The following is a 26,796-nucleotide window of genomic DNA, read 5'->3' as shown; positions in this document are numbered from 1 at the left end:
ATACTCATTAATACTAATTTATATATAATTGATAAATTATATATTAACTTGTAATTAATTAAGTTAAAACCTAAACATCGAGGGTAAATAAGTAATACCTTCGAAAAAGATACAATACATATAGTAGGTGATAAAATTTGTCTTATATTTAAATTTAGAATTAGAATAAATTTAGTGGAGATTTTGAATAATTAAGATAACTCTGCAACAAAAAGCTGACTAGTGAAAGAGTCCAAAAAGAGAGTACACATACATACACACTCTCTCTCCTTCCCTTTAATCTTCGCACAGTACTCTAGAGAAACACAAGTTAGTACAAGCTAACACTCACTGGCGCCAGTGTCGAACCGAGCTTTGTTCTGTCGGAAAGTTAGCCGCCGTTGATTATCTCCGTTTCCGGTACTCCTAACTTCTTTCTCCCCATTATTTTTTTCTTGAACCATTTTTTTTCTTTTCTGTTTGAAAGAATGCTTTCTGTGTATTTTCAGTATAGAGTACTCACTATCCTTTGAATTTCCCCCCCTCTTATTTTTGTATTTAAGAGGCAAAATTCCATATTCATGAGTTTATATTTTCAAGTGTCTGCTGCCTCGGTCGGAAGTACCTAACTCCCTTTTTTTTTTGGTTTAATTCATTCTTTTGAGAAGAATCTGGGACTACTTGCAAGTTGGGTACTTGAAATTTCTTGGTCTTTTCAGTTGGTATGTTGGGTCTAAGCTGATTTTGCCTTTCATGCCTTTTTGTGTGTGTGTGTGTTTTATTTTTAAAGGTTTTGGTCAAGGAGATAATAAATGCTATTAGTAACAGATAAGCTTGTTTAGATTGTTCGGACTCTGCTGAGTATAATGAATGTTATTGCTTGATATGTTCTGCTTTGCTGCTGGTTATTCAGGCCTATAACCATTATGTTGAATTGGAAAAGATAATGTTGCATATATTAGCCCAGAATATATGATTAATGGCATGCTTTGTAGGTTGAAGAGTAAGCTGTGTTTGGTTCTAGCAACAAAACACAAAAATATTTTCCTTGAAAAATCAGGGGTAAAACATCTTTCTTCGTTTATGTTTTTTTTTTGTAGTCCATTTGAAATAGTTTCTAAATTTAGAGAGTGTTGGATAGTGAGACAAAGTTTCTTCTAAAACATTTTCTAGAAATCATACCAAACACATCCTAAACGTTGCTTATGATTTTCCTCCCTTGTTATTTACCTAAATTGTAAGGAGAGACATAGTTAAAATTCAATAATGCGTTCATGTGATGTTGAGCACATGTGATGTTATTTTGATGTAGTTTCTTTTTTATGGTTTTTGCAGCATATATATCGTGTGGCTTTAGCTTCAAGTCGACGACTTTACAATTCGTGTTGTCTTAAGTTTGCTGCTGAATCTGGATAACCTTTACAAAGCTTAATGATTCGGAGAAAAGTGTTCTTGACTTACAAGCGAAAGAGGCAACCAAGTTCCGATCCTTATCTGGAAAATGGGATTCCTAATACACCTTCTGGGTGTCGAAAATCAAATGGCCTAGCCCCTTTGCTGAAGGAGGAGGAGAAGTATGAGAACCATACCATTAAGGATGAAAACAAAGACTTTGAGGTAATATATTTGGTATACAGTACTTTCTATTTAGGCCTAGCCCCCTTTGCTGTGCTTGTGATTGAGGTGTAGTTGTAGTAGTTGTTGTATGAGGTCTTTGTTGTGGCTTGATTTTATTTGGGGATACTCATGTTTAAAGTTATGTCGTCACATTTATAAATGAAACCGTGGCAATGATTCTGAATCAAAACTTAATCTACATTTGGACCCTCTCCTAGTTTTTGACTTACTAGTGATTCTTGGCAATCAATAAAAACAGATGTGCAGTGTGGTGCATGATCCAACACTTGTATCTCTTGCTTTCAGAAGTACATTTTACAAACTGTAAACTATCTGATTCTTAGCTGCCATTCTACAGTGTCCTTGTTTTTGGCCTGTCAAATGTGATAGCTTATTTGACAGCTCAAATACCATCCAATCTCTCTCTCTCCGCTTTATGGAAATCTTTTACTTGTTATTACAAACACAACTGGGATGAGGATTATATGAGGGTAAATTCAAGAATTCATACTAAAATGTATCTGCTTGTGCTGACGTGATAGACATGTATGGGTGAGTACGAGCTGAACTCAAACCCACTGAAACAAAAGTCAAAAAAGAACTCCATATGACAAGGTGTAAGCTTAGACGTTAGTCTGAAAAGTGTGACAGCTTAGACTCTTGCAGAATATTTATAAATAGAATTTGATTTTTCATTTTTGTCAAAAGACTGAGTTTTTCATAGTTCTAAACTCTAAAGGTTATTGCTATATTATACATGCCCCCAAAGGGGATGAAGTAGTGGTTGAAGCATGGGAGTGACAAGTTGCTGGTCCCAGGTTCATATCCTAGCTAAAACACTCGTGTGAGCTCATTAGCTCCAACATTGGTGAGGGGGATTTCTTTGGCAATCTTGTGCTTGTGGGTTGGACAGGTTTCTGGTGAATAGTCGAGGAGCGTACAAGTTGGTTTCTATTGTGCGTGAGTAAGCAATCACTTGTTGAGTTTGTATCCAACGAAATATGCTACTAGCATTATACAGGCTGTCATATACTGACGTTACTTGAGCTTTGTTGAATAGGGTGAATGCATTCTTCTCCCTCTTTTGTCCTATTATCAAATTAGTTATGAAGATCCAGTCATCCCCTTTATTTTCTGAACTTCTAGTATTTAACTTGCAAAGCTCTTGTGAGAAATTCGTTGTTCCATCATGATCATATCTGTGAACAGGAGACAACCTTGTTAATCTAAAGGGAGAGCAATTCATAAACAAAAGCTTGTCGATAGGACTCATAATTTTTTTTTTCCGGGCCTTTGTTGATATTGTGATCCTTGTCGATTAGTCTTTTACTCTATCTTCTCATGTCAGCCTGGCTGGAGGAAATTCCGTGGTTTTTGAATTGCTCCTCCTCAGACCTCCTTCCTTTACTCTCACTTCTACCTCTGTCGATCCTGCAGCATCAACTTCATATGATCGTGCTTCTTTCTTTCCCTTCCCTGCTGCCCAGTTGTAGCATAACTCGACCGCCATAATCCCTTTAAAGCCCTTCAAGTTTGATGAGCACCATGAATCCCTATGCACATTTCCAAGCATAACATAGTTAATAATTACGACTGGATTCTTTCCAAGCAAACAATGTTGCCATAAAAATCCTTCTGATCAACATGACATTTCATGATGGAATTGTGTTGATTAGCATGATTTTAGGAGATTTGATTATATTTAGGAGATTGTTGATTAGCATGATATCACGAGATTTGATTATATTTAGAAGATTTGATATTATTTGATTTGATTTGATAGCTGTACTGATTGTATAGATTTATTTTATTTCCTTAATTAGCATTAAAAGCTTTGTATAAATTTCCTTGCTCATGGGATGTAAATGCACATATAAATACAAGACGCCTTTTCTTCTTCTCAAAATCTACATGGCATCAGCTCCATTGCTGCCTTTTTGAGGTGAGTTATCTTCTTCACAACACTAGGTTTCCGTTTTTATCAAAGAGGCCGAGTTTTCTCTTTCTTGGTGGTTGTCCGCAACACAAGCTCTGAATTTTCTTTTCTGTTGAGATTGTTGGAACATTTCGAGCCTATCCTTACCAGTTTTGATTTTTTCGGTCATCGGAGTTAAGGTTCCGTCAAGGCTGATGTGGTTTCCGACAAGGCAGATTATTTTCAACAATTTTCTTCAGATTTCTTTTTGATTGGGAATATGGAGACATTCAAGGACACAGTTTCTGGAGCAATCTTGTCTTTGGATGAAATTCAGCTTCTCTGTTACCTCCTAGCCAAACTTGACTCTGCTAATGTTGCCACATCCAACTATGTGCAATTAGGTACTGTCTTTGCTGCTCACCTAATTCTTGATTTGATTCTGGTGCACAGACACATGACATGCTCTTCTAAAGGCATTTAAAACTATTTTCTGTGTCTCAAAGGAGATAATGTCAAAATAGCTAAGCAGTGTTGTCAAAGGTGCGCTTGAAGCGCGCTTAAGCCCTTAAGCGAGGCTCAAAACATGTTTAGTGCTTCACCTCGCTTTGTGGGCGCTTTAGTGTCGCATCAAAACTCTAAGGCATGCTTTTCCTTACCAATGAGTGTAATCCTGAAAAGGCGACCTTAAACAATTGATATTTCACTTTATCGTGAATTACTTTTCAATTTCTTTGTCCATATAATTGTTATTCGTGCTTATAAGGATTAGTCTTGTACTACATGCATATTTTACCTTTTCTCCCGTTGCGCCTTTTTTTATTAAAGCCCACGCTTTATTTGCGCTTTGCTCTTAAATCTCCAACGGACCTTAGAGCTTTTTTGCGCTTTTCGCCTTTGATAATATTGGCTAATGGTTCTTTAACACATATCTCTGGAACATGTTCTGTCGTTTGTACTCCTAATATTAAACTATCATCCTTGCTCCATGTCCCTAAGTTCCCTATCAATCTTTTATCTATTACTGCCATCATCGAAGCTTTAAACTGTAAAATCGAGTTCTTTTCTGATAATTGTATTTTTCAGGATCTTTAAACAGGGAAAAAGATTGGCGGTGGTAGATTGCGTGATGACTTGTATATATTAGATGGAGTTTAAAACTCTGGTCAAGCCTTTTTTTTGGGGGGGGAGGGGGAAAGTAAGGTGTCAATCAAGAAATAATACATCAGCATCGACAGTTAGGACACCCATCATTCTTTGTTTTGAAGAGGTTATATCCTGATTTTTTTTCAAGGACTTAATTTGAATCTTTGTTCTGTGATGCGTGTGAACATGCCAAGCATACTAGAAACTCCTATTTTGTGAGTGATAATAGAAGCACAATTCCGTTTATGATTATTCATTCTGATATATGGGGTCCTGCCCAAATTGTATTTTTTGCCTGGTAGTCGATAGTTTGTTATTTTCGTTGATTGCTACACTAGGATGACTTGGGTATATTTGTTAAAGTCAAAAGTGAAGTATTATCTTGTTTTCAGTCATTTTATAAGATGATTTGTACTCAGTTTGATGCTAAAATAAAAATTTTGAGAGCTGACAATGGCAGGGAATACATGGATAAAAGATTTGGTGCTTATTTGGAGTCCAATGAGATAGTCCATCAGACTAGTTGTCCTTACACTAGTGCACAAAATAGGGTCACTGAAAGAAAAAATAGGCATCTGTTAGAAGTAGCAAGATCTCTTATGTTCACCATGACTTTACTGGGGGATGCTATTCTAGTTGTTGCCTAGCTTATCCACGGAATGCCACTTAAAATCCTCAATTTTGAAAGTCTTCTGGAAGCTTTAAAGGGTAAGAATGAATATACTATTCAACCAATGATGTTTGGGTGTGTTTGCTTTGTCCACACTAGGAATTCTTTGAAACTTGATCCTAGAGCTATAAATTGTGTTTTCATTGGGTATTCTTCGACACAAAAATGTTACAAATGTTATTATCCTCCCTCTAGGAGATATTTTGTTAGCATGGATGTTACCTTTTGAGAATCTGAGCCCTATTTCAGTGTGTTTTCATTGGGTATTCTTCGACACAAAAAGGTTACAAATGTTATTATCCTCCCTCCAGGAGATCTTTTGTTAGCATGGATGCTACCTTTCGAGAATCTGAGCCCTTAGTATTGACTCATCACCTCTTCAATGGGAGAACATTAAGGAGGAAGAGGTGATTCTACTTAGTTCCATTACTGGACCTTTTGATGACATTGTCACGGGGAAAATGAAATTGGAGAAAGAATTCAGTGGGAGACTATGGAGCCTTTGCCTTGTCTATTTCTTCTGTATCAATTCTCCAAAATTAGAGGGAACTTTTGCAGATCCTAAATAGAAGCAAGTTATGATTGAAGAAATGAAGGCATTGTCAAAAAATAGAACTTGGGAACTTGTCACTTCACCGCCAGACAAGAAGTTGGTTGGCTGCAAATGAGGTCTTCACTTTGAAGCGCAAAACTGGTGACTCGATTGAAAGATTCAAAGCAAGATTGGTTGTTAAGGGATTCACTCAGACTTATGGAGTGGATTATCAAGAGACATTTGCCTTTGTTGCGAAGGTGAACACTATTAGAATTCTTTTGTCGTGTGCAACTAATCTTGATTGGGAATTGCAACAGTTTAATGTGAAGAATGCATTTTTTTTTTGATAACCGTGGTGTCCGGGCCAACTTGCGCACACCTCGACTAATTCCACGGGATACCTGCCACCTCCCACCAGCAACATGTACCAAGTAACTCTATCCACCAAGGCTTGGATAGATGGGAAGAAAACACCTAGTATTTGCCTCCGCTGGGATTTGAACCTGAGACCTCATGGTTCTCACCTACTTCATTGACCACTAGGCCACACTCTTGGGTGCAAGAATGCATTTCTTCATAGAGACTTAGAAGAAGAGGCGTATATGGATTTTTTTCCTAGATTTGATACTGCACAGAGTCAAGGAAAGGTATGCAGATTGAAGAAAGCCTTGTACGAATTGAAGCAATCCCCCAAAGCTTGGTTTGACAGATTCTGCAAAACAATGGTCTGTTGCGGTTACCAACAAAACAATGTTGATCACATCCTTTTCATAAGACATCAAACGGGTAAACTCACTCTTCTCATAGTTTATGTTGATGACATAGTAATGATATGTGATGACGAAGAGAAGATGGCCCGAATTAACAAGTGGTTGACGTATGAATTTGAGATCAATGGTCTAGGAAAATTGCAGTACTTCTTGGGAATTGAGGTTGCTAGATCAAAAAAGAGGAATCGTTATTTCTCAAAGGAAATATATTGTGGATCTCTTGAAAGAAACTGGTATGACAGGTTGCGGACCCGTAGAATCACCCATTGAAAGCAATCACAAGTTACAAAGCGGTGTTGGAGAGTCAGTTGATAAGAAGAGATATGGCCAGGGTGTTTGCGAATTGCTTTGGCTACAAAAGTTACTACAAACATTGAGACTGTCCGGAAGAAAAACACTTTCCTTGTACTGTGACAACACGATTGCTATCAGTATAGCTGAAAAGCGTTAGAAATTATGGTCAACATTCAGTGGGCTTTGGCTTTTTTTTGTTATAGGTATTTAACCGGTTCGAAAGATAAACCCGGTTCTTGGGTCCGGTCGAGCCTCTTTGAAATTACATCCCTGCCTCTCGTCTAACTTGAGTTGTCCTGCTCCGATAATCTAGTCCAACTAGAGATGGCAATGGGGAAGGGCAGAAGTAGGGCAGGGTAGGGCCTTAACATGACAGGGCAGGGGATTACTTAAACGGGGCGGGGCGGGGCAGGGCGGGTCAAAGTATGATTTTAGAAAATTATAAATAGGGCAAGGTAGATGGCAGGGCAAGAGTTTTGGCTGCAAAATTGATAAAAAATAAACTGAAACTTTTTCATTTTATACAGTGTGCTGCTTATAGATTTTGTATACCTCCTTAGTTATGAATTTAATGTATAATAATTTATAGCATGAATTATGAGTTACTCCTATAATTTATAGTTTATACTGTCGTTAGAATGTAGTGTTTTCACTGGGAACATGCAAATGGATTGCGTATTGGTGGAAGTATCACTAACTTGTTAATTTGTTATTTTCTATTTTTCTTTTTTACTTTGTTATTTGCATTTAGTTTAATAAGCTAAGTGTTTTACTGATACATCAAATAAAGTCCCTAGAGCAGACAATCTGATTTCTCTTTAGTAAGATATTTGGTCCTTTCTTCTCCTTGCAAATCTGTGAAACGATAATATTGCAACATAAAAAAAATTCCAATTCCAACTCCAAACTTTCATGAACATTTACCGAGTCAAACATGATATTATGTTGGTTTGGTTATTATTATTTATTTTTACAGACACTCTAATTTCTTTTTCAAGTACTTGTAAAATATTCCCAAACAAATATACATCTTATGAAGTACAAGCTAAGTTTCCTTGCATATTATAATTTGTTTGTTTATTAGAGTTTCCTTTCTTTTAACAAGTTTTAGATTTTACAGGTTATTAAATTTCATTGACTTAGTTTGCTTTTACTTTTGCTCAAATCGAAATTAGAATCAGTCCCGTTCAAATAAGTAAGAACATGAAAACTTAAAAAATGAAGGAAAAAATATAAGCTAAACAAGCTAAACGGGGCGGGGCGGGGCAGGTTAAAAAAAGAAAAGTTGTTAAACGGGGCAGGGCAAAGCTTCACCCGCCTCGCCCCACCCCGTCTTATTTGCCATCCCTAAGTCTAGCATGACCGAACAAAGTATGTGGAAATTTATCGACACTTCATCAAAGAAAAAATTACAACCGGTATTTTGAGTTTGTTTCATGTGCCATCGGAAAAACAACTAGCTGATGTGCTTACCAAAGATCTCAGCGAGCGAACTTTCCAAACAATGCAGGTTGGGCATGTGCGACATCTTTGCACCACAACTTGAGGGGGAGTGTTGATTAGCATGATTTCAGGAGATTTTATTATATTTAGGGGATTGTTGATTAGCAATTTCAGGAGATTTGATTATATTTAGGAGATTTGATTTGATTTGATTTGGTAGTTGTATTGATTGTATAGATTTATTTTATTTCCTTAATTAGCATTAGAGCTTTGTATAAATTCCCTTGCTCATGGGATGTAAAACACACATACAAGAAGCCTTTTCTTTCTCTCAAAATCTACAAATTGTTAGTTGTTTCATGGATTTCAGCAACTTATATTCCATTGAGTGATGGCAAGAACAAGACTTCTTGCTCCAATAGTGATCACCTTAGCAGCATCTGGTAGCTTGTAGCTTTTCTCAATAGAGAGCTACTCTTTGTAGTCTCCGACTCTTGCTCAAAATCAAGAGCAGCATATGCTAGTTTCTCTTTTACATTGTACACAATTTCCTGCTCAACGCTAGTAGTGAATGAATCCCCTCTCTTTGTCAGGATCATCTAATAATTAGTAAGATCACGATCAACAAGATTCGGTAGCTTGCATGGGAAGGGCATAACCTTCATAAATTGACACAGTATTTGTTTTTAAAAAAATAGTAACATGGTGACTCGAACCTCCAAAAGGGGCTTTCCTCTTGAGCTACTCTTTCTTGTAACTGGTGCTGTGTGTTTCATACCATCACTTGAATGAAGAACAATACCTGATGTATTACTGCTGGCATAAAGAGACAACACTACCCGAATGACGTGCAGGTTAGGTAGATTGAAAGTTTCAAACATGATTTGGATCATTTTCTCTCTATTAGCCTTGGGATTCAGAGGTGATTCAGTAAGTAGAAAAGGGTAGTATAAGGGTAGTATAGGGAGCACCCAAGGGTGTGGCATAATGGTCAATAAACTTGGAGGATAGCCATTAGAGGTTCAAATCCTAGCAGAGGCAAAAAATATTACTCTCTCCATCCCATTTTATGTGACAATGTTTGACTAGGTACCGAGTCTAAGAAAGAAAGATTTGTGAAACTTGCCTTGAATAAGCTATAAACATTTATGTGGTTATAATTCATCTCATCAAGGGTAACATGGGAAGTATAAAGTTATTTATTTCTAAATATGAAAAGATGATATTCTTTTTGGGACAGACTAGAAAGGAAAGTAGAGAAAAGATCCAAAATAGTCCAGTATCTTTGAACTTTAACTCAAAATAATCCTATTTCTTTCACATGGAGCACTAATAGTCCACATTCTTTAATAAAATGGTGCACTTTTAGTCTCCATCAAAACTTCTATTAGTTTTTTAACGGAAAGAACCTCACATGCCAACATATGAGATTTATTTCCTTAGAAAACAAATACTACTACACTATTAATCTTGTCGAGTTACTCTTTAGTTTGAAAAAGTGTACAGTAGTAGCAGATCGAAGACGTTTCAAGTGATCATTCAGTAGGTGTTGCATTCTTGAGTTTCGTGCTCTTCCTCTTATTTTGCTCGTTAATAATTATGAGATGCCATGTTATTGAACTAGCATTTAACTGAAAAATTCCTAAATTGTTTTATCAAGAATTTCATTGATGTGTATAGCCTTTTAACAACCTTAATTTCTTATCATGGTTATGTACACTGTGGTAAATCTTGGAGATGGTAATCAGAAGCTACCTTGAATGCACTATCATACCCCTTCCCCTTCTCGTGAGAGCTTTGCAACTTGCAAGCTGGGAACTGCTATTTGTCCAGTTTAGATTTTATGTTTATTATAGGTACTGTGTGTAAAATCCTCGTTATTCTTTTTATTTATTGGGATTTTTTTTTCTTAATTATCAACTTCAAAAGATAACAAGAATCATATAAGATGCAATTCCATACAGCCCACCGGAAGTTCCCTACCTTTATTTAATTTAATATCATAATCAGAAGAAAAAGTGCACAACTTCAACTACACACATTACCAAATTGCATTAGACAAATTGATTGAGCATGACTTATGCAGCAGGGTTTTGGCTATTTGGAGAAGAATGTGTTTGATCGGGTTCTTGCTCAACAAAAAGAATAATTTTTCTTTTCTAAGAAATTAAATCTCATATGATATGGCATGTGAGGTTCTTTCCGTTAAAAACCTAACAGAAGCTTGGATGGAGACTAAAAGTGTACCACTTTATTAAAGAATGTGGACTATTAGTGCTCCATGTGAAAAAAAATAGGATTATTTTGAGTTAAAGTCCAAAGATACTGGACTATTTTGGGCCTTTTCTCAAGGAAAGTATGCCACACAAATTGGGATGGAGGAGTAGGTGATTTCTTCCCATCTGTCTAAGCCTTGGTAGCTAGAGTTACCTGGTAAGTGTGCTATTGGGAGGTAGCAAGTACTCGATAGAATAGTCAGGGTATGCGTATACTGGCCCGGACACTAACGTCACAAAAGAAAAAGTGTAGGGTTGTATAGTGTGATGCCAAATTTTCTTCATGGCATCCAATTTGTTACTATGTCCAACAAAACACAAGCAGATATCCTTCTCCATGCGTTCCTAACGTTTTCCTCAATATCCATAGCTTCCAGCTTGCAAAAGCACCCTTTAGTTAAAAGCATTTCTAATGAACAATGGAAGGGGACATTATTCGCACATTGTTGTCTACATTTGTTGGAAGGTGTTGTGAGAAGCTAAGATTGATCCTCTTATCCACACACTATACTTCCTTTCATGAGGTGTCACCGCCTTGATCTTCATGCTGCGAAGCAAGGGCAGTGATGTAAACAACAAAAAAGGTTAAAAAGCGCTCCAGGTCTATCAGGGCATTAAGCACAAAGCGCAATAAAGTGTGGGCTTTAGTTTAGAAATTCGCAACGAAGAAAAAAATAAAAATGTATATGTAATGCAAAAGAAAAAAAGAAAAAAAAAAAGAGTAACAATTTCATTCATAATGATTTCCTTAACAATTAATATATCTTTTTGCCAATTAGATTTGTTGTTTTGTACCGCTCTATTCAAAATAGAACTTATGGGCAATGAGACATGTACCTTAGTGCGTTGCCTACACCAAACCGCAGTCTAAGTCGAAGAAGCGCATACCCTGAGCTTTTTTGAGCTTCATGGTTAAAGCGCGCCTCAAATGAGCCTTTGACAACACTGAGCAAGGGTAGTTATTTCTTTGCTCGTACGATCAGCAATACTAGGAAACAACGTGGTTCCATCCCTGAGAACGATTTTTCCTTAAGGATCCTTTCTGATATCAACATCACACTTCATGATGGAATTGTGAGTTGTATCACAGATTCCAGTAGCTTCTATTCCAATTGACTGATGGCTGGAACAAGATTTCTGGGAATCTAAACCTCTGTGCTCCAATTGTAATCACCTGGTTACCTGGCCATCTGGTAACTTGTAGCTTTTCTCAACAACAGATATGCTAGTTTATATTTCACATCGGTGACAATTTCCTGCTCAGCACTATTGGTGAATAAGTATCGTCTCGTCATTAGGATCTTCATCAAGATCACGACCAGCAAGATCCAGTTAAAGGATTGCTATGGGAAGGGCATACATAAATTGGCACTGTGTGTGTTATACCATCACCATTCACCAGTACCTGTTGTACGGCCACTGGCATAAAGAGACAAGACTGCCTGAATAGAAATATATGTGGCATTTCAAACATGATTTAGGTTGTTTTCGCTCCATTTAGCCTTGAAGTTCAGAGGTGCTTCACTAAGTAGCATAGGGTGTTCTTCAGGAGCAACAGGTGCTGCATCTGCAATCTATTTTGCCGCATCTCAGATTTGTTGCTTCACTTCAATACTGTACATCTATACCTAGTTGTAGTGTTTTTTCCTTTTTTTTAATTTAAAATCTATACCTAATTGTAGTGTTGGAGGTTTTTAACTAAGTCTATGCACCCTCCATACTAGGTGACTTGACTTTCCATTTTAGATTCACTGCCATTTAAAATCTTTCCTAAAATACTACTATAAACATTCCACATTTTATCCTAATATTTTTAGTACTTCTCTATCCAATTCTAGTGTACTATTATTGTAACATCTCTAGATCTACAGCTCTCCCGATGTAAAATAGGTCACCGTTTGTGGATTGGAGGTAGTAAAGCATAATTAGTCCCATGATACAGGAAGTTAGTGGTTCAAATTGATTTCCAGAGTGATTGGCGCACACTTCTTGTTTCCAGCTTTCGTCCTTTTATATCTTCAGATTTACTCGAACGATCCTTTTTGTAAACCTATTTAGAGTTCATCTTTGTTATGCCATTCACAGTGAAGGATCTTTTGACAAGCTGGGGGGTGGAAGGATTGAAGAAACCGGTGAGAAAAGCATGGAAGACAGTGTCAAGCTGCGTGTGTTGGGTTATATGGAAGGAAAAAATGCTAGATGCTTCGAAGGGAAAACCGGTTCCGAAGATTAAATTCAAGTGCTTAACTGCTTATGGCTTTTGGCTTTTGGTGCAACTTACAAGATGATAAAGATGAACACAGTATGTATAGTCTATAGACTCACTACAGGAATAGGAGCTTATTCTGCTGGAAACCTTCCTTTTGTTTTTACTACAGAAGGGTTTTGAATTTTGTAATTATCCAGGCACTAGCTTTGTGCCGGGTTTCTATTTTTGTGCTATAATACACCACTTTACATGTTCCAAAAGAAAAGGACACCTTGTGCTCCTCAGTATTCTTCTTCTTCTACATTTTTTCCCCATCAAGTGCCCAGTGCCAGCTGAAGGGCCAAGCAGCTGAAGCAACTGCTTTAGGCCCCCGATTTATTGAGGCCCCATTAACTATTTATTATTAATAGCTACTGCCATCATCATTTTTTTTCATTGTTGTTTCGTTCCTTCCATACTGGTAAACAGAGGAGAAATATAGAAAAGAAAGCCAACAGTATTTGTAGATTTAGAAAGGATGATTAAACCATCTCCGGGAAGCAAACAAAAAAAATAGAGGGATGACAAAGGAAAAGCCTTCGCTATCGAAAAGCTTAGATTTTGCATCTCATAAAGCTAGAAAAATAGACTTCAAATAGAAATACATAATTTTTTTTAAAACCTTTTCTTAACATTGGGCCTCTTATTTGTTTGGTTTTGGGCCACCAATTTTATTAAGCCATCCCTGTGACAAGTAGAAGTTGTTTTCGAATATGAATTTGAATAGATTCTCTTTATTATTATAAATATAGCTTTTTTATCTTCCATCTCCACGGCTTTGGGCGACCCCTTCCCCTTCCTCTTTTTTTTCCGTTGTGGTTACTGACAGAAGGTCAACACAGAGACAACTGATTGAACATGGTTGCATCTCGATGATCTTTTGCTATTGAAATTAGTTTGTACTTATATAATATTTTTTTTTGGGGGACTTTAGTACAACCTTTTAGGGACTTTGACTGTTAGTCAAACTGAGCACGAGATTTTGAGCTTTAATGTGGCTTTTGGTGGCGTTGTGGTTTTCATAGAAAGAATTTTCTTCTTGCGTCTACATGATTATGATTCCGGATGTTAACAAAGGTGTCTTAGTTATAAACTTCCTAAGTTGCTTCATTGCTGTTATCTTTGCAGGATAATTCTGAAGAAGCTCACTCTTCAAAGGGTTCCAGAGGGCCTCCCTCTGAAGGAGAACCTAGGAGTTCAGACAGGGGATTATGTTCTTGCAGTACCTCAGGTTGTGGATGTGAGAGTAAATGCACCCAGAAGTTTTCAGTTTCCCCGTTGACAGGATTGAATACTTCTAAAGAACAGGATTTGGTCACTCCAAATTCTGGTGACGGGAAGAGATGCAATCTTCAGTATTGTGATACCTCTGATTTGGGAAAACTGAGTCTGGAAGAAGCTGACACAGTAAAAGACATCTCTCAGAGCCTCTCTGTAAATGCAGTAAGAAAAAGGAAGTTGGCCTCCGGTCTGATTACTTTTCAGCGGAGAGCCAAGCGGGACAAGGATGCAGGTCGAGCAGAGGCAAAGTTCGAGCTCAAAGTTGAAGAAGCTGCTTGTTTATCAGTTGTAAATACTGCATGTCCTGTTGCTCCTCATGGCTCTGAAGGATCAGTTGCTAAGAGCTGCTCTTTGGATCGTTCAGCAGATTCTAAGCATTCGGAGGTTAATCCTTATCCCAGGACATGATACTTATTGCTAGGAATGAAGGAAACTTTTGTCAGTTGACGTTTAAATTATATTTGAAAGGGAGCCATGTTAACCTTTTGAGAGTAATTCAGAGACCATGTGAAACCTATTTTACCAGTTTTTGGAGATCAATGCTGATGATTCATATTTTTCCTAATCAACTTTATAGTGATTTGTATTCTTTAATTAAAAGAGCAAAAATGGCAGAAAAAACTAACAAATATATTATGCATTTATAGGACAGTCATAGTATTTCTCAAGGCTCTTACTTTGAATACATGACACAAATATTTCTACTCCCCATTCCATTTTTCCTTCAAATGTTACAAACTTTATATTCTATGTTTCTTTGTGCGAGTTCTTAGCTCTTTAGTTGATGAAGTCATATGTTTAACCATGATCATGCAGATTAAAGCTAAAACTTTTATCTAGTCTCTGCTGAACTTTGCAGTATTGGGTATTAAATTGGTGTCTGGATTTTATTTTATACGAGGGCACTTAGACTTGTAGCTAATATTGTTTTGTTGTCTAATTTGTTTTTGTTTTCTTTCTATGAATGTTTGGATTTGGTTTTGGGAGATGATTTTTGAATAATTTCGAGATTTTTTTTGTGTTTGTTTTGTTTCCAGAACCATAAAAGCAAGAATATTTGGATAAGAAAACAAAACCACTGTGTGCAAAAACAAAAAGTTCTGTTTCTATGTCCAGACAAGCTCAAGTAAAATTAGTTTCAGAAGGATTATGTACACATAATTGCTTTTCTATAACTGCAAATATCTGGCCTACATGTTCTGTATTTTGAGAGACAATTTCACTTTGTGTGACAATAAACTTTCTGCGTCTTGTTCAAACTGGATACATTGTTTCTCCTTTTGACATGTTAAGCTATGTGAAGGCATTGATAACTCATTTGGAACCTGCTTGCTGCTCAGTTCATCTTTGCTGTCCAACCAAGACCTGATGAACCCGGACTTGTTGATTATTTCTATTGGAAAATCATGTAATTTACAATGTTAACAAAGTCTCTTATTTTGTTATAGACAACCAGCGGAGGTGACCATTATCAATGTTCTTGTGCTGGATCAACTTCGCGGATGAAGATGTAAGCTTAACTATCTTCTACTCCTGCCTTATGGTGAAGCGAGGAGACAGGTTTAATGAAAGATTCTTGTTTGGAAATGTTCATTCTTATTTCCTGGATTTTGCTTTTACAGATTGATAGATGTTAATGAACAGCCTATCTCAGTCAAGGAAGCCTCACCAATCGGTAAAGAAGCTCTTCCAAATTCTGGAATAGGTTTCTCTGGTTTTGACAACCGTTTTGCTTCAGATGCTGTCAAGGATTCATCATTTCATACCACTCAGGATCCATCTTTTGATGCTTTATCCGGAACAGAAGTACCAATATCGTCTCCCTTAGAGTTTGCGAGTGACAGAGGTTCCCGAGCTATAGATTTGTCCATTCCTTGTGACAGTATGTATTTTTATTTGGTTTTGTCCTTGTCGAATGTAAGATGTATGTTTTTGTAGGAGCTTGTGGTCATGAATTCTGTGTCTCAGTATGCTTTTGTTTTAAATCACCTTGTGCAGATAGTGATGACAAAATCGATTGCAGTAGTATGTCAGAACAGGCATCCGATGAACACCTTATTCCAATGGCAGAAGAAGTTCAGCAGAACCCTCCTTGCTCCTTGAATGAAAATGTTTCTACGTTTTTACAGAAGGTGCCTTCTGACAAAAGTTTGGAATTACTTGACAACAAACCGGAGAAGATATCTCCAATTCAAGCAGAGGTACCTGAAGCTGGTTGCTTACCTGGAAAAGCAACGGCTGATTGTAGTGAGGGCATTGCTTCAATAAATAATTTACCGCAGGTAGATATAAGAGTGCAGTTGTATAGAAACTGCTCCTCATTAAAAGTCTATACCAGTTTTCAGTAAATCTGTGCTACTTCCGATGAAGTGTCTTTGATGTTTGATTGAGATGCATTGTTTGCTTTCAGCTTTTTCGGGAAGATGGAACCTACAACTTTTTCCCATTAGCAAGCACGCAGGAAAATGAGAGTGCTCCTGTGAATTCTAAAGGAGGAGGAAAAGTTTCCTTGTCAGAAGACAAGAAGCATAGTGGGTCTACTGTAGCGGAATCCTCAGATTTTCTTGGTTTGTCATTGCCAACTGAATCCATGGTCAGTGGTCCAGCTTTAATTTCAAGCTCGTCACAGTTGGCTGATATGTGGTATCAACCAAGGGAAATTATTCAAGGAGTTCCTCAGTTTCCTTTTGATGCGTCATTACTTCATCGACATCAAATGATGCTGGACAACATTCTTAATAGAGCAAAATCACAGAAGAGAAATAGGAGGAGATTTGCAGAAATATTTGAGTCTCCAACAATGTGGTCAGAAGAGGAGCTAGACTCGCTTTGGATTGGTGTGAGGAGGCATGGAAGAGGTAACTGGGATGTAATGTTGAGGGATCCAAGGCTGCACTTCTTTTCCTGGAGGACACCAAGGGATTTGGCAGAACAGTGGGTGCAGGAACAATCGAAACTTTTACATGGAAAATCCATTTCCCCTGTGGGACAGTTACGAAAAGCTGATCTTTTGTCCCATGGTACGGATGATGTTCGACTTTCACTTGGGCATGCATATTTGCAGTCAGAGGACATCCAGAGCCAAATACCTTTTCATTTTGGAAATGTTCAAAATACTTCGTCCAAACTACTTCACCTGGCTACAACAAACGTAGGGACCTTAGACTCACTCTGTCATAGGGGAAAACGCGAAAGAGCTAGGTTTAATCAATCCGAAAACTTTGCAGGTTCGGGTGTTGACTGTTCATTCAGTTCTGGTATTATGAACAGAGTGTCTGAAGAGGGTAATTTGCCTCACTGGCTTAAAGAAGTGGTTGCTATCCCATCGAGGCCTCCTGGATTTCCCCCAGATTCTTCATGGATTTTCCATCTACCCTTTCCCGAACCTAACAAAGCTAATTGTGAATCAAGGAACAGATTAAGCGACTTGTACACTTCACCAAGAACTGAGCTGAATAATGGCAGTGCTGATCATGCTCATCTACCAGCAGTGCCTATGAGAGAGGGGAAGCAACATTGTAAGTCAGAGGCCAATAAAAGAGTTGAGCTAGTTGTCATCAATAGTGACGCCTCATCAGAGGAGACAATATCGGATGATTGTAATGTAAGATGTTTAGCTTAAGTTGGGATTTCATAGTTTAACAATGGTTTAGCTTGTACAAAAGGTTGGTATTCGGCTATTTCTTGAGAGCAAGGTTAACTGAAATCAAGTAGTAGTTTTTTTGCCAATTGTTGCAATCAGTTGATTTACATATTCTTATTTTAGCTATTTGCAGTAGCTGTATGTTGTGAACTTATTCGTTCCTACTCGAGTTTTTAAATTAGGATTTGGATCAAAACCAAATGTCATCAACAACTCAAGGCTGGTAAAAGCTATTTATTCCCTTGCAAAATGTGATACAAATTCTTGATAATATGAGCTTATGAGGTGAATTGTTTATTGATATGGGGAGCTTTCTGAAACATCACTTAGCTGGAGCTTACCATGTGTGATGTGACCTATTTCGTTTGTATGTTAAAGCAAACTTGTGTTTTTCTTTAATTAACTTGAAAATATGTACTGGTGCATATTTCTTTCCAATTGAAAAAGTAAATTGAGCGTTACTTAAGGCGATAGAACCGAATTCCTAAAAATAAAAATGTTTTTAAAGCTTCAAACTGCTAGTCATTAAGACTACTTCATAATTATGATTTTTTAAGTTCCTAATATTCCACAAATGAGTGATCACAAACTACAACGTACCTCAACATTAACATCACTTTGTAACATGTATGTTCAGTGATGTAACGTCTATACTGAGGGGTGGATGCACCTTTAACGACACCGCTTTGTCGGAAAATTTTACTAAATATATGTATTAATACTGTGAGGAAACGAATAAGTAGAAACAAAATGACACCACTTCACACAAATTGTCACTTGGCGTGTTGGTTATGTGTTTGATTTTGCCCCTAATAGGTCAGACCTTTTCTTACGTAGGACTCAATAAAATCAATGGTCTAGGGTTATTTTTTATTTAGAAATATGATAACTAAAGTTATTTATTTCCGTTCTTTTAAAACTTTCGACACCACTTAATAATTTTTTTGCGTACGCCTATACTCATAGCCGCTGCACGTGACTAATGGTAAACAAAAAGGAAAGAAAGAAGAGCATAAAGAAGAATTCAATCTTTCAATTTCAGCGACTCATGCTTTGTTACATATCTTAATTATCCAAATCTTAAAAATTAAGATTTGAAAAATTAAAAGGCTTATAAAACAAACATACTTATTGGTTGACCTCCGAATGATTAAGATTCAGAACAAAGTATTTCTTAATATGATGCGTGGCTACTTTTGTTCCCTTGAAAATAAAGTTCTATTCATATTAGTTTGATACAAAATAATGTTTCCATAAATGACAAATCTGCTTTTTTTTTTATTTGTTTTGTTTACCCTTCTGGTATGTGAAGTTTAATAGTCTCACTACTCTAAATACGTGGCGTGTAGACACACCAAGGAATTAAAACATTCCATACCAATAGGTACACTTCTTCTATTCATTATAATTTCATTGACAGATTTTTATTTTTATTTTTTATCATTGACAGATTATTCAAGTCCTATAATCACACTATTGCACCGTGATTTATTTTAAATCATACTATTATTGAAGTATTAAATTTTACATGAGGCTCCTAATTTTCTTGTAGTCGAATTAAGAGAACTCAAAAAAGACAAAATATTATGCAATTTCAAAAATATGTGAGATCGAATAATATGGGTAGCAGTGTTTGAATTCTGAAAACACAGTTTTGTGCTAGATATTTTATCAAAATTAATGTGAAATAGATGCAAATAAAAATGCATGAGAGATGAAAAAGGTGCAAGGGTTGTTTGTTTCATATTGGGGTTTGATTACCTAGGAAAAATCCTATCCTATCCTAAATAGGTTGTTTTATTTTGTATTTCTCTCATGTATGCTATTGGTGACTCTACTCAAGTGCCTATGATAAAAAACTAAACAACTTTTCCTTAAGAAATGTCCCATAGTTTCTGCTGTGATTATGCACGAAAGATAATTTTATGCTTGTTTTTACGAAAATCATACAAATCGAATAGTTTTGATGAAATTTTCAAGTATTAAAGATTGATAATGATGTCTGAGTATTAGTTGGAGTAATAAGATGAAGTCTACAATTGAATTCTATACATCTATGCCCGACAATTAGTTTGTGAATTCAACAAAATACGATTTTTTGAGATCAAACTTTATATAGTTATATATATGTTTCAAAAATAAGTAACCGTTATCCTTTCAGAACTCATAACTTCTAAATTTGGGATATGCCACTAATCCTAAAGCCTAAATCCTAGCTATAAGTAACACATGAAGATATATGGCCCTATGATCGATTCTCTTAACTAGATATATATTGCTCATCTTTTGCTTATTTACTTTAAGGAAAAGTAGTAAATAACACACATTTGCAATGTTTTATTGGTACTACAATTTGTGCTAGAATTTTGCTTATGGTATAAAGAAGCTTAAATTCAAAACATATAGAATGTCTCCTGATTTTGTAAATACCAATTTTAAGAGGCATAAATTTGTATATACATCTTTCCCTTTTCCTTAAAAACTTTATCCTTTTTGCCCGGACCTGGATAAAAACGTTTCACTTGTAATAAGTTCGTTCCTATTATTTGCAGCAATTCCTTCTCTTCGGGCTCGAAACTGCTCAAAGAATGAAAAAGAAGAGTTGAATTATCTGTTTCTCTTCATCGCTCTGCTAAATATTACAGTTGCCATTCTTCTGGAAATTGTTTGCGATTGTCTGGTCGGTGGATACGATAATACTTCTTGGGATGTATGCTTGGAAGGTATAATTAGTTTTTCAATATGCAAATTGAGTTATATTCTCCTATATACGATAATACTTCTTGATACATAGTCTTGGTAACATTTCTAATACTCCCCAATTTACAACTTCTGAGAATTTCACTTTGAACGTAATAGCTGTTCATTTTTCTCTTCTGGCCCCAAAAACTTCAATCCAGTAATTTTCATTTCCTTACTTTTTAAGTTTTTATTGATGTAGAATTTATATGGCACCACCCCCTTCCCTTTGCCTTGATTGAAAGCACTAGATGCTGGCTAAAAATATTTGACTAGAAAATAGTTGATCGATGAAACTGGCTCATCTGAAGCTTTAATATTCCCCATAAATGACTTTTAAGGTTTTTGGGATGAACGACAAGTCTAATGCTAGCTACAGAAAAGTAACCCCCTTTTAGGACTTGTATTGAATGAAAATGCCAGATATCCATAAACTTATAGTAATACCAAAAATATAAATATGATACCTGCTTCGCATACAAATTTGTCCATAATTATAATTTAAAAGAGCTCACTGTGTGATTGTGTACTCTTATTCTGAAACCTCAGATGAAGAAAGGTGCCATGGTAACATAAGTCCATGTACTTTGATGATAAAGAGATATCAGGATTTTAATTTCTGAGGCATGGTTTCATGTTTTAATTGCACATGGTGTTGGTGATTTAAACCATTACTTTCGCTTTCTGATTCCTCATTGCTGCTATGACTTGAATATGCTCCAAAACTTACATCCTTGGACTTTACGCTGCTTTGTTGCCTTAAACTGAAATGGATTTTGTCATCTCTTAAATTGAATGAATCGTTCGTTTGAGGGTCTTTTGTGGCATCTCTTAAAACCTTGCTTTTGCGTCTTGAACTTGAGCTGTTAGTTCGAGAGGAGGATTTTAACTTGCTTTTGCGTCTTGATTTGGAACCCCATTTTCCAGATTTTGTTGTCATCCCTCCACGTTCAAACGTGCTTCCTTCGTTCTCATTCTCTGAAGATCCTGATGTGCTTCCATATCCATAATCAGAACTTGCTCTATCATCCTCATCACTGTCAGCAACTTTTTGATGATCTTTATTATAATGAACATTTTCATCATTTTGTTGATCATTTTCGCAGCTTCGATCCTCATTATCTGAACTCTTTGGCTCGTAATCATCTGAAATCTCTGTATCTGAACTGTCTTTATCAGGAGACAAAGATTCAGGAATTGGTTCATCTGGTGGAGCCACTTCAAGGGAAGTAATAGCAGCTACAACATCACCGATCAAGGGGCGGACTGACGGCTCTTCTTGTAAACACATGGCTGCAACCCCAACTGCTTGATTCAAACTTCTCTCAGGAAACTTGTTTTTGAGAAGTGGATCTGCCATTTCTCTGAACCTTTTTGGATTCCTGAAAATGGGCTGTGCCTATTCAATCACACATTTCATAATCAGTTAGAATTTAGTCAAATTCAAACCACTTCTTTTTAGTTACACTAGCGAGAACATACAACAATGCTCACCCAAGCAACTAAGTTTTGCTCCTCTGCAGGCCTTGTAGTATCCACTGCACGACGCCCTGTAATAAGTTCAAGTAAAACAACTCCAAAACTATATATATCCGACTTGAAAGAGAGTTCACCAGATCTTTCATATTCTGGAGCACAGTAACCGTAGGTTCCCATTACCCTTGGTGATATGTGTGATGCATTCCCTCCACCTGCAAGCTTGGCAAGGCCGTAGTCTGAAAGTCTAGAATTAAAATCTCGATCTAATAGAATATTGGTGGTTCTCAGATCGCGATAAATGATTGGCGGGTTGGCCTTATCATGTAGATATTCAAGTCCTTGAGCTGCACCTGAGGCTATCTTCATTCTGTTTTGCCAATCTAATGGCTTTTGATCCTCCTTAATGTCTGGAGTGTAACATAATGCAATCAGTACAGAAGCAAGAACATTTGAGAAAGCATGAAGCAAGGTAAGGTGTTTACCCATTAGATGATCAGCAAGACAGCCCATTGGCATGTATTCATAGACTAAAATCCTCTGATCTCCATCAGCACAATATCCAATGAGATTGACCAGATTTGGATGGTTAAGGAGAGTTAGCATTAAGACTTCAACTTGAAACTCCTTGTTTCCTTGTGTTCCAGTTCTGTCTAGTTGCTTTACTGCCACAACCTATTTAGATATGAAAAGTGAAGTCTCGTCCTTGAAAAAAATATGTGGAGATGCATAAAAGTAGAATAACAGATGAGGAACAAACTCCAGGGTCATTTTACCTCTCCGCCTTGAAGCGTTCCCTTAAACACTCTTCCAAATCCACCTTCTCCTATTAGGCATTCTTGCCGAAAGTTCTTTGTTGCACTGGCTAGCTCACGGAATGTGAAAGTCTTAGCGTTGCTATCCCCATTTTCAACAGGGCTAGCTCGCTCAACCTTGTTAGCATTTTCACATGGTGGTTTGTAGTTGTTATTTTCTGTGAAATGCAAGGAAAAGGTAAACACAAGCCTGCAGGTCTATTACGAGAATTAAACATGACATGCAGGTATTCCAGCACCATCACGCCCCGTAAGAAAAGGAACAAAAGCAATCACAACTAGCCGACTAGGGGAAGCCAAAGGAGCTGCCTTAGCAGTATTCGCCATGTTTATGGAGGCCGATTCAAGTAAGTAGTGTGTGTGGCATACTTATTACCATTCATATGCTTATGTAGCAGTGGATGCAAACGTAGTACAAGTATAAATATATATTTTCTGTAAAGTTTCTTGTATATACATAGAGGCCGCTTTGAAGGCAGAGCTTCCACTTACTTGCATCTTCCCCTGATATCTATAGCCAGTGGCGGAAGCACCTTATGTTAAGGGGTGTCAACACCCCTTCACCGGAAAATTACACTGTTTAGCTAGCTTAAAATTTTATTTTTATGTATATAAATTATATGGTGGCTCCCTTTATTTTCTTTGTGTGTGTACTTTTTTTATATTTTGACACTCCTTACTAAAATTTCTGGCTCCGCCACAGTCTATAGCTTAAAAGGATGCAGTCTTTTAAAGTGTTTCTGAAACTGAGTAAGGAAAACAAACAAACATGGTGACTGATTCTTGCATTGGTGGCAATTTTCTTCTCTTGAATTCTAAGCCAGCTTATTCTTTTTACTGAATAAGGTATTAGTTTTTCATTTGGTGTCATTAGTTCTGAACACTATTAGCATCCACTGTTTCCATGCTAAGATTGTCTTAAAATACATAATGCATACTCTTTGCAAGGTCTTACATATATCTTAAAATAATTAGTTTGTCTTAACTAAGAAAAACCAGAAAGCTATAACTAAATTAGACTTCCTACTTCAGTGTCTCCTATTTGGCTACTTCTTTTTTGCTTTCTTTCTATGTTTTCTCTTGGACTAAAACCACAAGTTCTTTGCTTACTCATAACTGCTTTTTCATTCTTGTACCTGCTAACAAGATTCTTGACCTCTACAGATACATTCTTCTCGTAGAAATTAATTAGACAAATTCAGACAGGTAAAATAAAGAGAAACACCAATGTATGTGCTAATAGGTGGTGGAAAAGAAAATATAAATTGGTCTATTTTTAAATTTCAAGAAAAGAACATACCAAAATGTGGTGGAGGGGATGGAGCATTTAGGGGGCGAGCAACCGGGAGGTCCTCCGGTGGCTCGTTGGCTTTCTTAGACTGAAAACAAGGGAGGCAACTCATATCATTGATTCCTTATATAGAGCAGGGGAGGCCATATCTTCTTGACCTTCTCACAAGATTAAAGGGGGAAAAAAATCCACCTCTAGAATAAATTTAGCAAAATGTTAAAAGAAAATATATCAAAGCAAATATATTGATCCTTGTGTTTCACGAATGGAGCTCAAACGGTAAAATCTTGGAGAAAGAATATCAGAGTTTTTGCATATGTTGGCCTCAAGAAGTATAATTGAAAAATGTTGTGCATGAAGATAGTGAGGTTTCATGCATGAAATGGTCACATTGAGAAACATTAACGTAAAAATGGGAGAAGGGAGGAGGGTTTTCCAGGTTGAAAGATATTGAAGGAAAACAAATTATTAGGAGTGGAGGAAAGGGACAAATCATTGGCTCAAGAATTTTCCTCAAGATTTCTCATCAGAGAAAAAAAGGGAGATTTGAATGGTTGTATATCCTGTAATCTCACACCTTTTTTCCTCTCTCTTTCCTTCTCTCCCCTTTCTATGGGACTTCTAAGACAAATACTTATAATGCACCATAACTTATATGCACTTCTATCTTTGTCCTGTTTCGTGTTTTTAGTTTTTATCTTTTGAGGCAATTCTTTGTGTGATTTACCGTATATATATTGACAATATAAATAATCCTATACTATCAATATATTTTAACTTGTTATAGTTGGTAATCGATCTTCTTTGTCAAGTTGTTTATTTCATTTTTTTTATAGTTACATGTATTTATCTTTTAGATAACCTAATAATGTAAAAATTCTTTTACATTATTAGAAGTTAATTTTTTCTTTTTGTTGCGTCCTCTTCGATCCCCTTCTACAAAAAGGTAAAAGAAAAGAAAAAAGAAGAAAGCTTTTTATCCATTATTTACTATAATAATGACAATAGAGAGTTGCTCTCCCCTCCAACTTTTAGTTTGTGGGGTGAGTTATTTTTTTATACTAGCAGTCTAACTCTTAGATTTAGTCCATCAAAGCTCATGTTGTCAAGTGGTTCCTTAAATTTTCTACGTGCTTTATACCTTTATATTACTTTTTGTAATATATATATAAAGGAACGGATTAGTTAGTTATAAATTATAAGTGGTCTATCCCAGAAAAGTAAGAAAAAACTAATACTAATGTATAGTTGGAATTGTAAGTCACGATTTCAGGCAGACGGCAAGAATGAAATGGTGCTTCATTTTGATTTTGAATTCCATGACATGAAGGCAACCAAGTATACCAACTATTTGAAAAGCACCACCAAATCTTTATTACTACTACCTATTTTAGTGCTGAGACGTTACTAGCACTACGTCAATACAATACTAGAGATGAAGAACGCATGAAGATGTTCACAGATTTCCTTCGTTTGTTTTATTAATGGAAAAAAAAAGGAAAAAAAAAAGAGTTGGTTTAGATTAGGGCTGGCAAGTGGGCCGGTCCAAACGGTTCCGGGTTCGGTCCCGGGCTGGACCCAAATTAAATGGGCCAACCGGGCTTTTTCTAAGGACCGGCCCTGGACCGGGACCGTTTGGACCCGGGCTAAATGGGCTAAGTGGGCCCAATATATATGTATATGTAAAAAAAAAAAAAATAGATATTAGAGACAAAAGGATGTTAAAAAAAATATCTAAGACAATGCTTTGTAAATTTTATTATAGAATTGTGACCTAAATTTTATTTAACATCCTAAATTTTAATATTCAATATTTAATATCGAATATATATAGTATATAAGATGTATATATAGTATATCGATATAAGATGTATATATATATATATATAAGCTATATATACATCTTATATACTATATATAAGATGTATATATAGTATAATATATATATTAAATGTATATATATATATATATATATATATATATATATATATATATATATATATAAGCTATATTCGATAAGCTATATATACATCTTATATACTATATATAAGATGTATATATAGTATAGTATATATATTAAATGTATATATATATAGTATATAAGATGTATATATAGCTTATCGAATATAGCTTATATATATATATACTATATATACATTTAATATATATACTATACTATATATACATTTAATATATATACTATACTATATATACATCTTATATATTATATATAAGATGTATATATAGTATAGTATATATATATATATATATAAGCTATATTCGATAAGCTATATATACATTTTATATACTATATATAAGATGTATATATATAAGATGTATATATAGTATATTTATATATAAGCTATATTCGATATGCTATATATACATCTTATATACTATATATAAGATGTATATATAGTATAGTATAGTATATATATTAAATGTATAAAACGTTTGGGGTTATATATATATAAAAGTTATATTCGATAAGCTATATATACAGCTTATATACTATATATAAGATGTATATATAGTATATATATTAGTCTAAAGACAAAAAGATGTTAAAAATAATATCTAAGTCTAAAGACAAAAATATTGTAAATATCGACTTATAACCCACTCATATGCATATATATATATATATATAAAAGCTAT

The 26,796-nt window shown here is 35.8% G+C and overlaps 2 protein-coding genes across 5 annotated transcripts; one reads left to right on the top strand and one right to left on the bottom strand.

The window, feature by feature from the left end:
• The first annotated feature begins 240 nt into the window (after positions 1-240).
• On the top strand, positions 241-17,903 carry LOC107792044 (uncharacterized). 4 transcript variants are annotated; one of them, XM_075228225.1, is made up of 9 exons: positions 241-399; positions 1,315-1,596; positions 12,731-12,947; positions 14,022-14,558; positions 15,623-15,684; positions 15,797-15,849; positions 15,913-16,056; positions 16,173-16,456; positions 16,585-17,903. In XM_075228225.1, exons 3-9 carry the CDS (start codon positions 12,930-12,932, stop codon positions 17,794-17,796), a joined length of 2,310 nt encoding a protein of 769 aa, XP_075084326.1. In that variant the 5' UTR covers positions 241-399; positions 1,315-1,596; positions 12,731-12,929; the 3' UTR covers positions 17,797-17,903. The 4 variants fall into 4 exon arrangements, with proteins under 4 accessions (XP_075084326.1, XP_075084325.1, XP_016469713.1 ...); XM_075228224.1 differs by having other exon boundaries at positions 15,797-16,056; XM_016614227.2 differs by lacking the exon at positions 12,731-12,947 and having other exon boundaries at positions 260-399.
• Positions 17,904-21,160: 3,257 nt separating this feature from the next.
• Positions 21,161-25,648, bottom strand: LOC107792034 (putative serine/threonine-protein kinase PBL25). Its single transcript, XM_016614212.2, has 5 exons — positions 24,148-25,648; positions 22,809-23,005; positions 22,518-22,707; positions 22,051-22,442; positions 21,161-21,955 (listed from the first exon to the last, which is right to left on the bottom strand). The coding sequence occupies exons 1-5, from the start codon at positions 24,248-24,250 to the stop codon at positions 21,161-21,163; spliced, it is 1,677 nt and encodes a 558-aa protein (XP_016469698.1). The 5' UTR covers positions 24,251-25,648.
• Positions 25,649-26,796: the final 1,148 nt, after the last annotated feature.

Source organism: Nicotiana tabacum, chromosome 13, assembly GCF_000715075.1.
Source record: "Nicotiana tabacum cultivar K326 chromosome 13, ASM71507v2, whole genome shotgun sequence".
Classification (NCBI taxonomy): domain Eukaryota; kingdom Viridiplantae; phylum Streptophyta; class Magnoliopsida; order Solanales; family Solanaceae; genus Nicotiana; species Nicotiana tabacum.
Note: the sequence above shows the minus strand (reverse complement) of the source record. Positions and strands in the feature narration are given on the sequence as shown.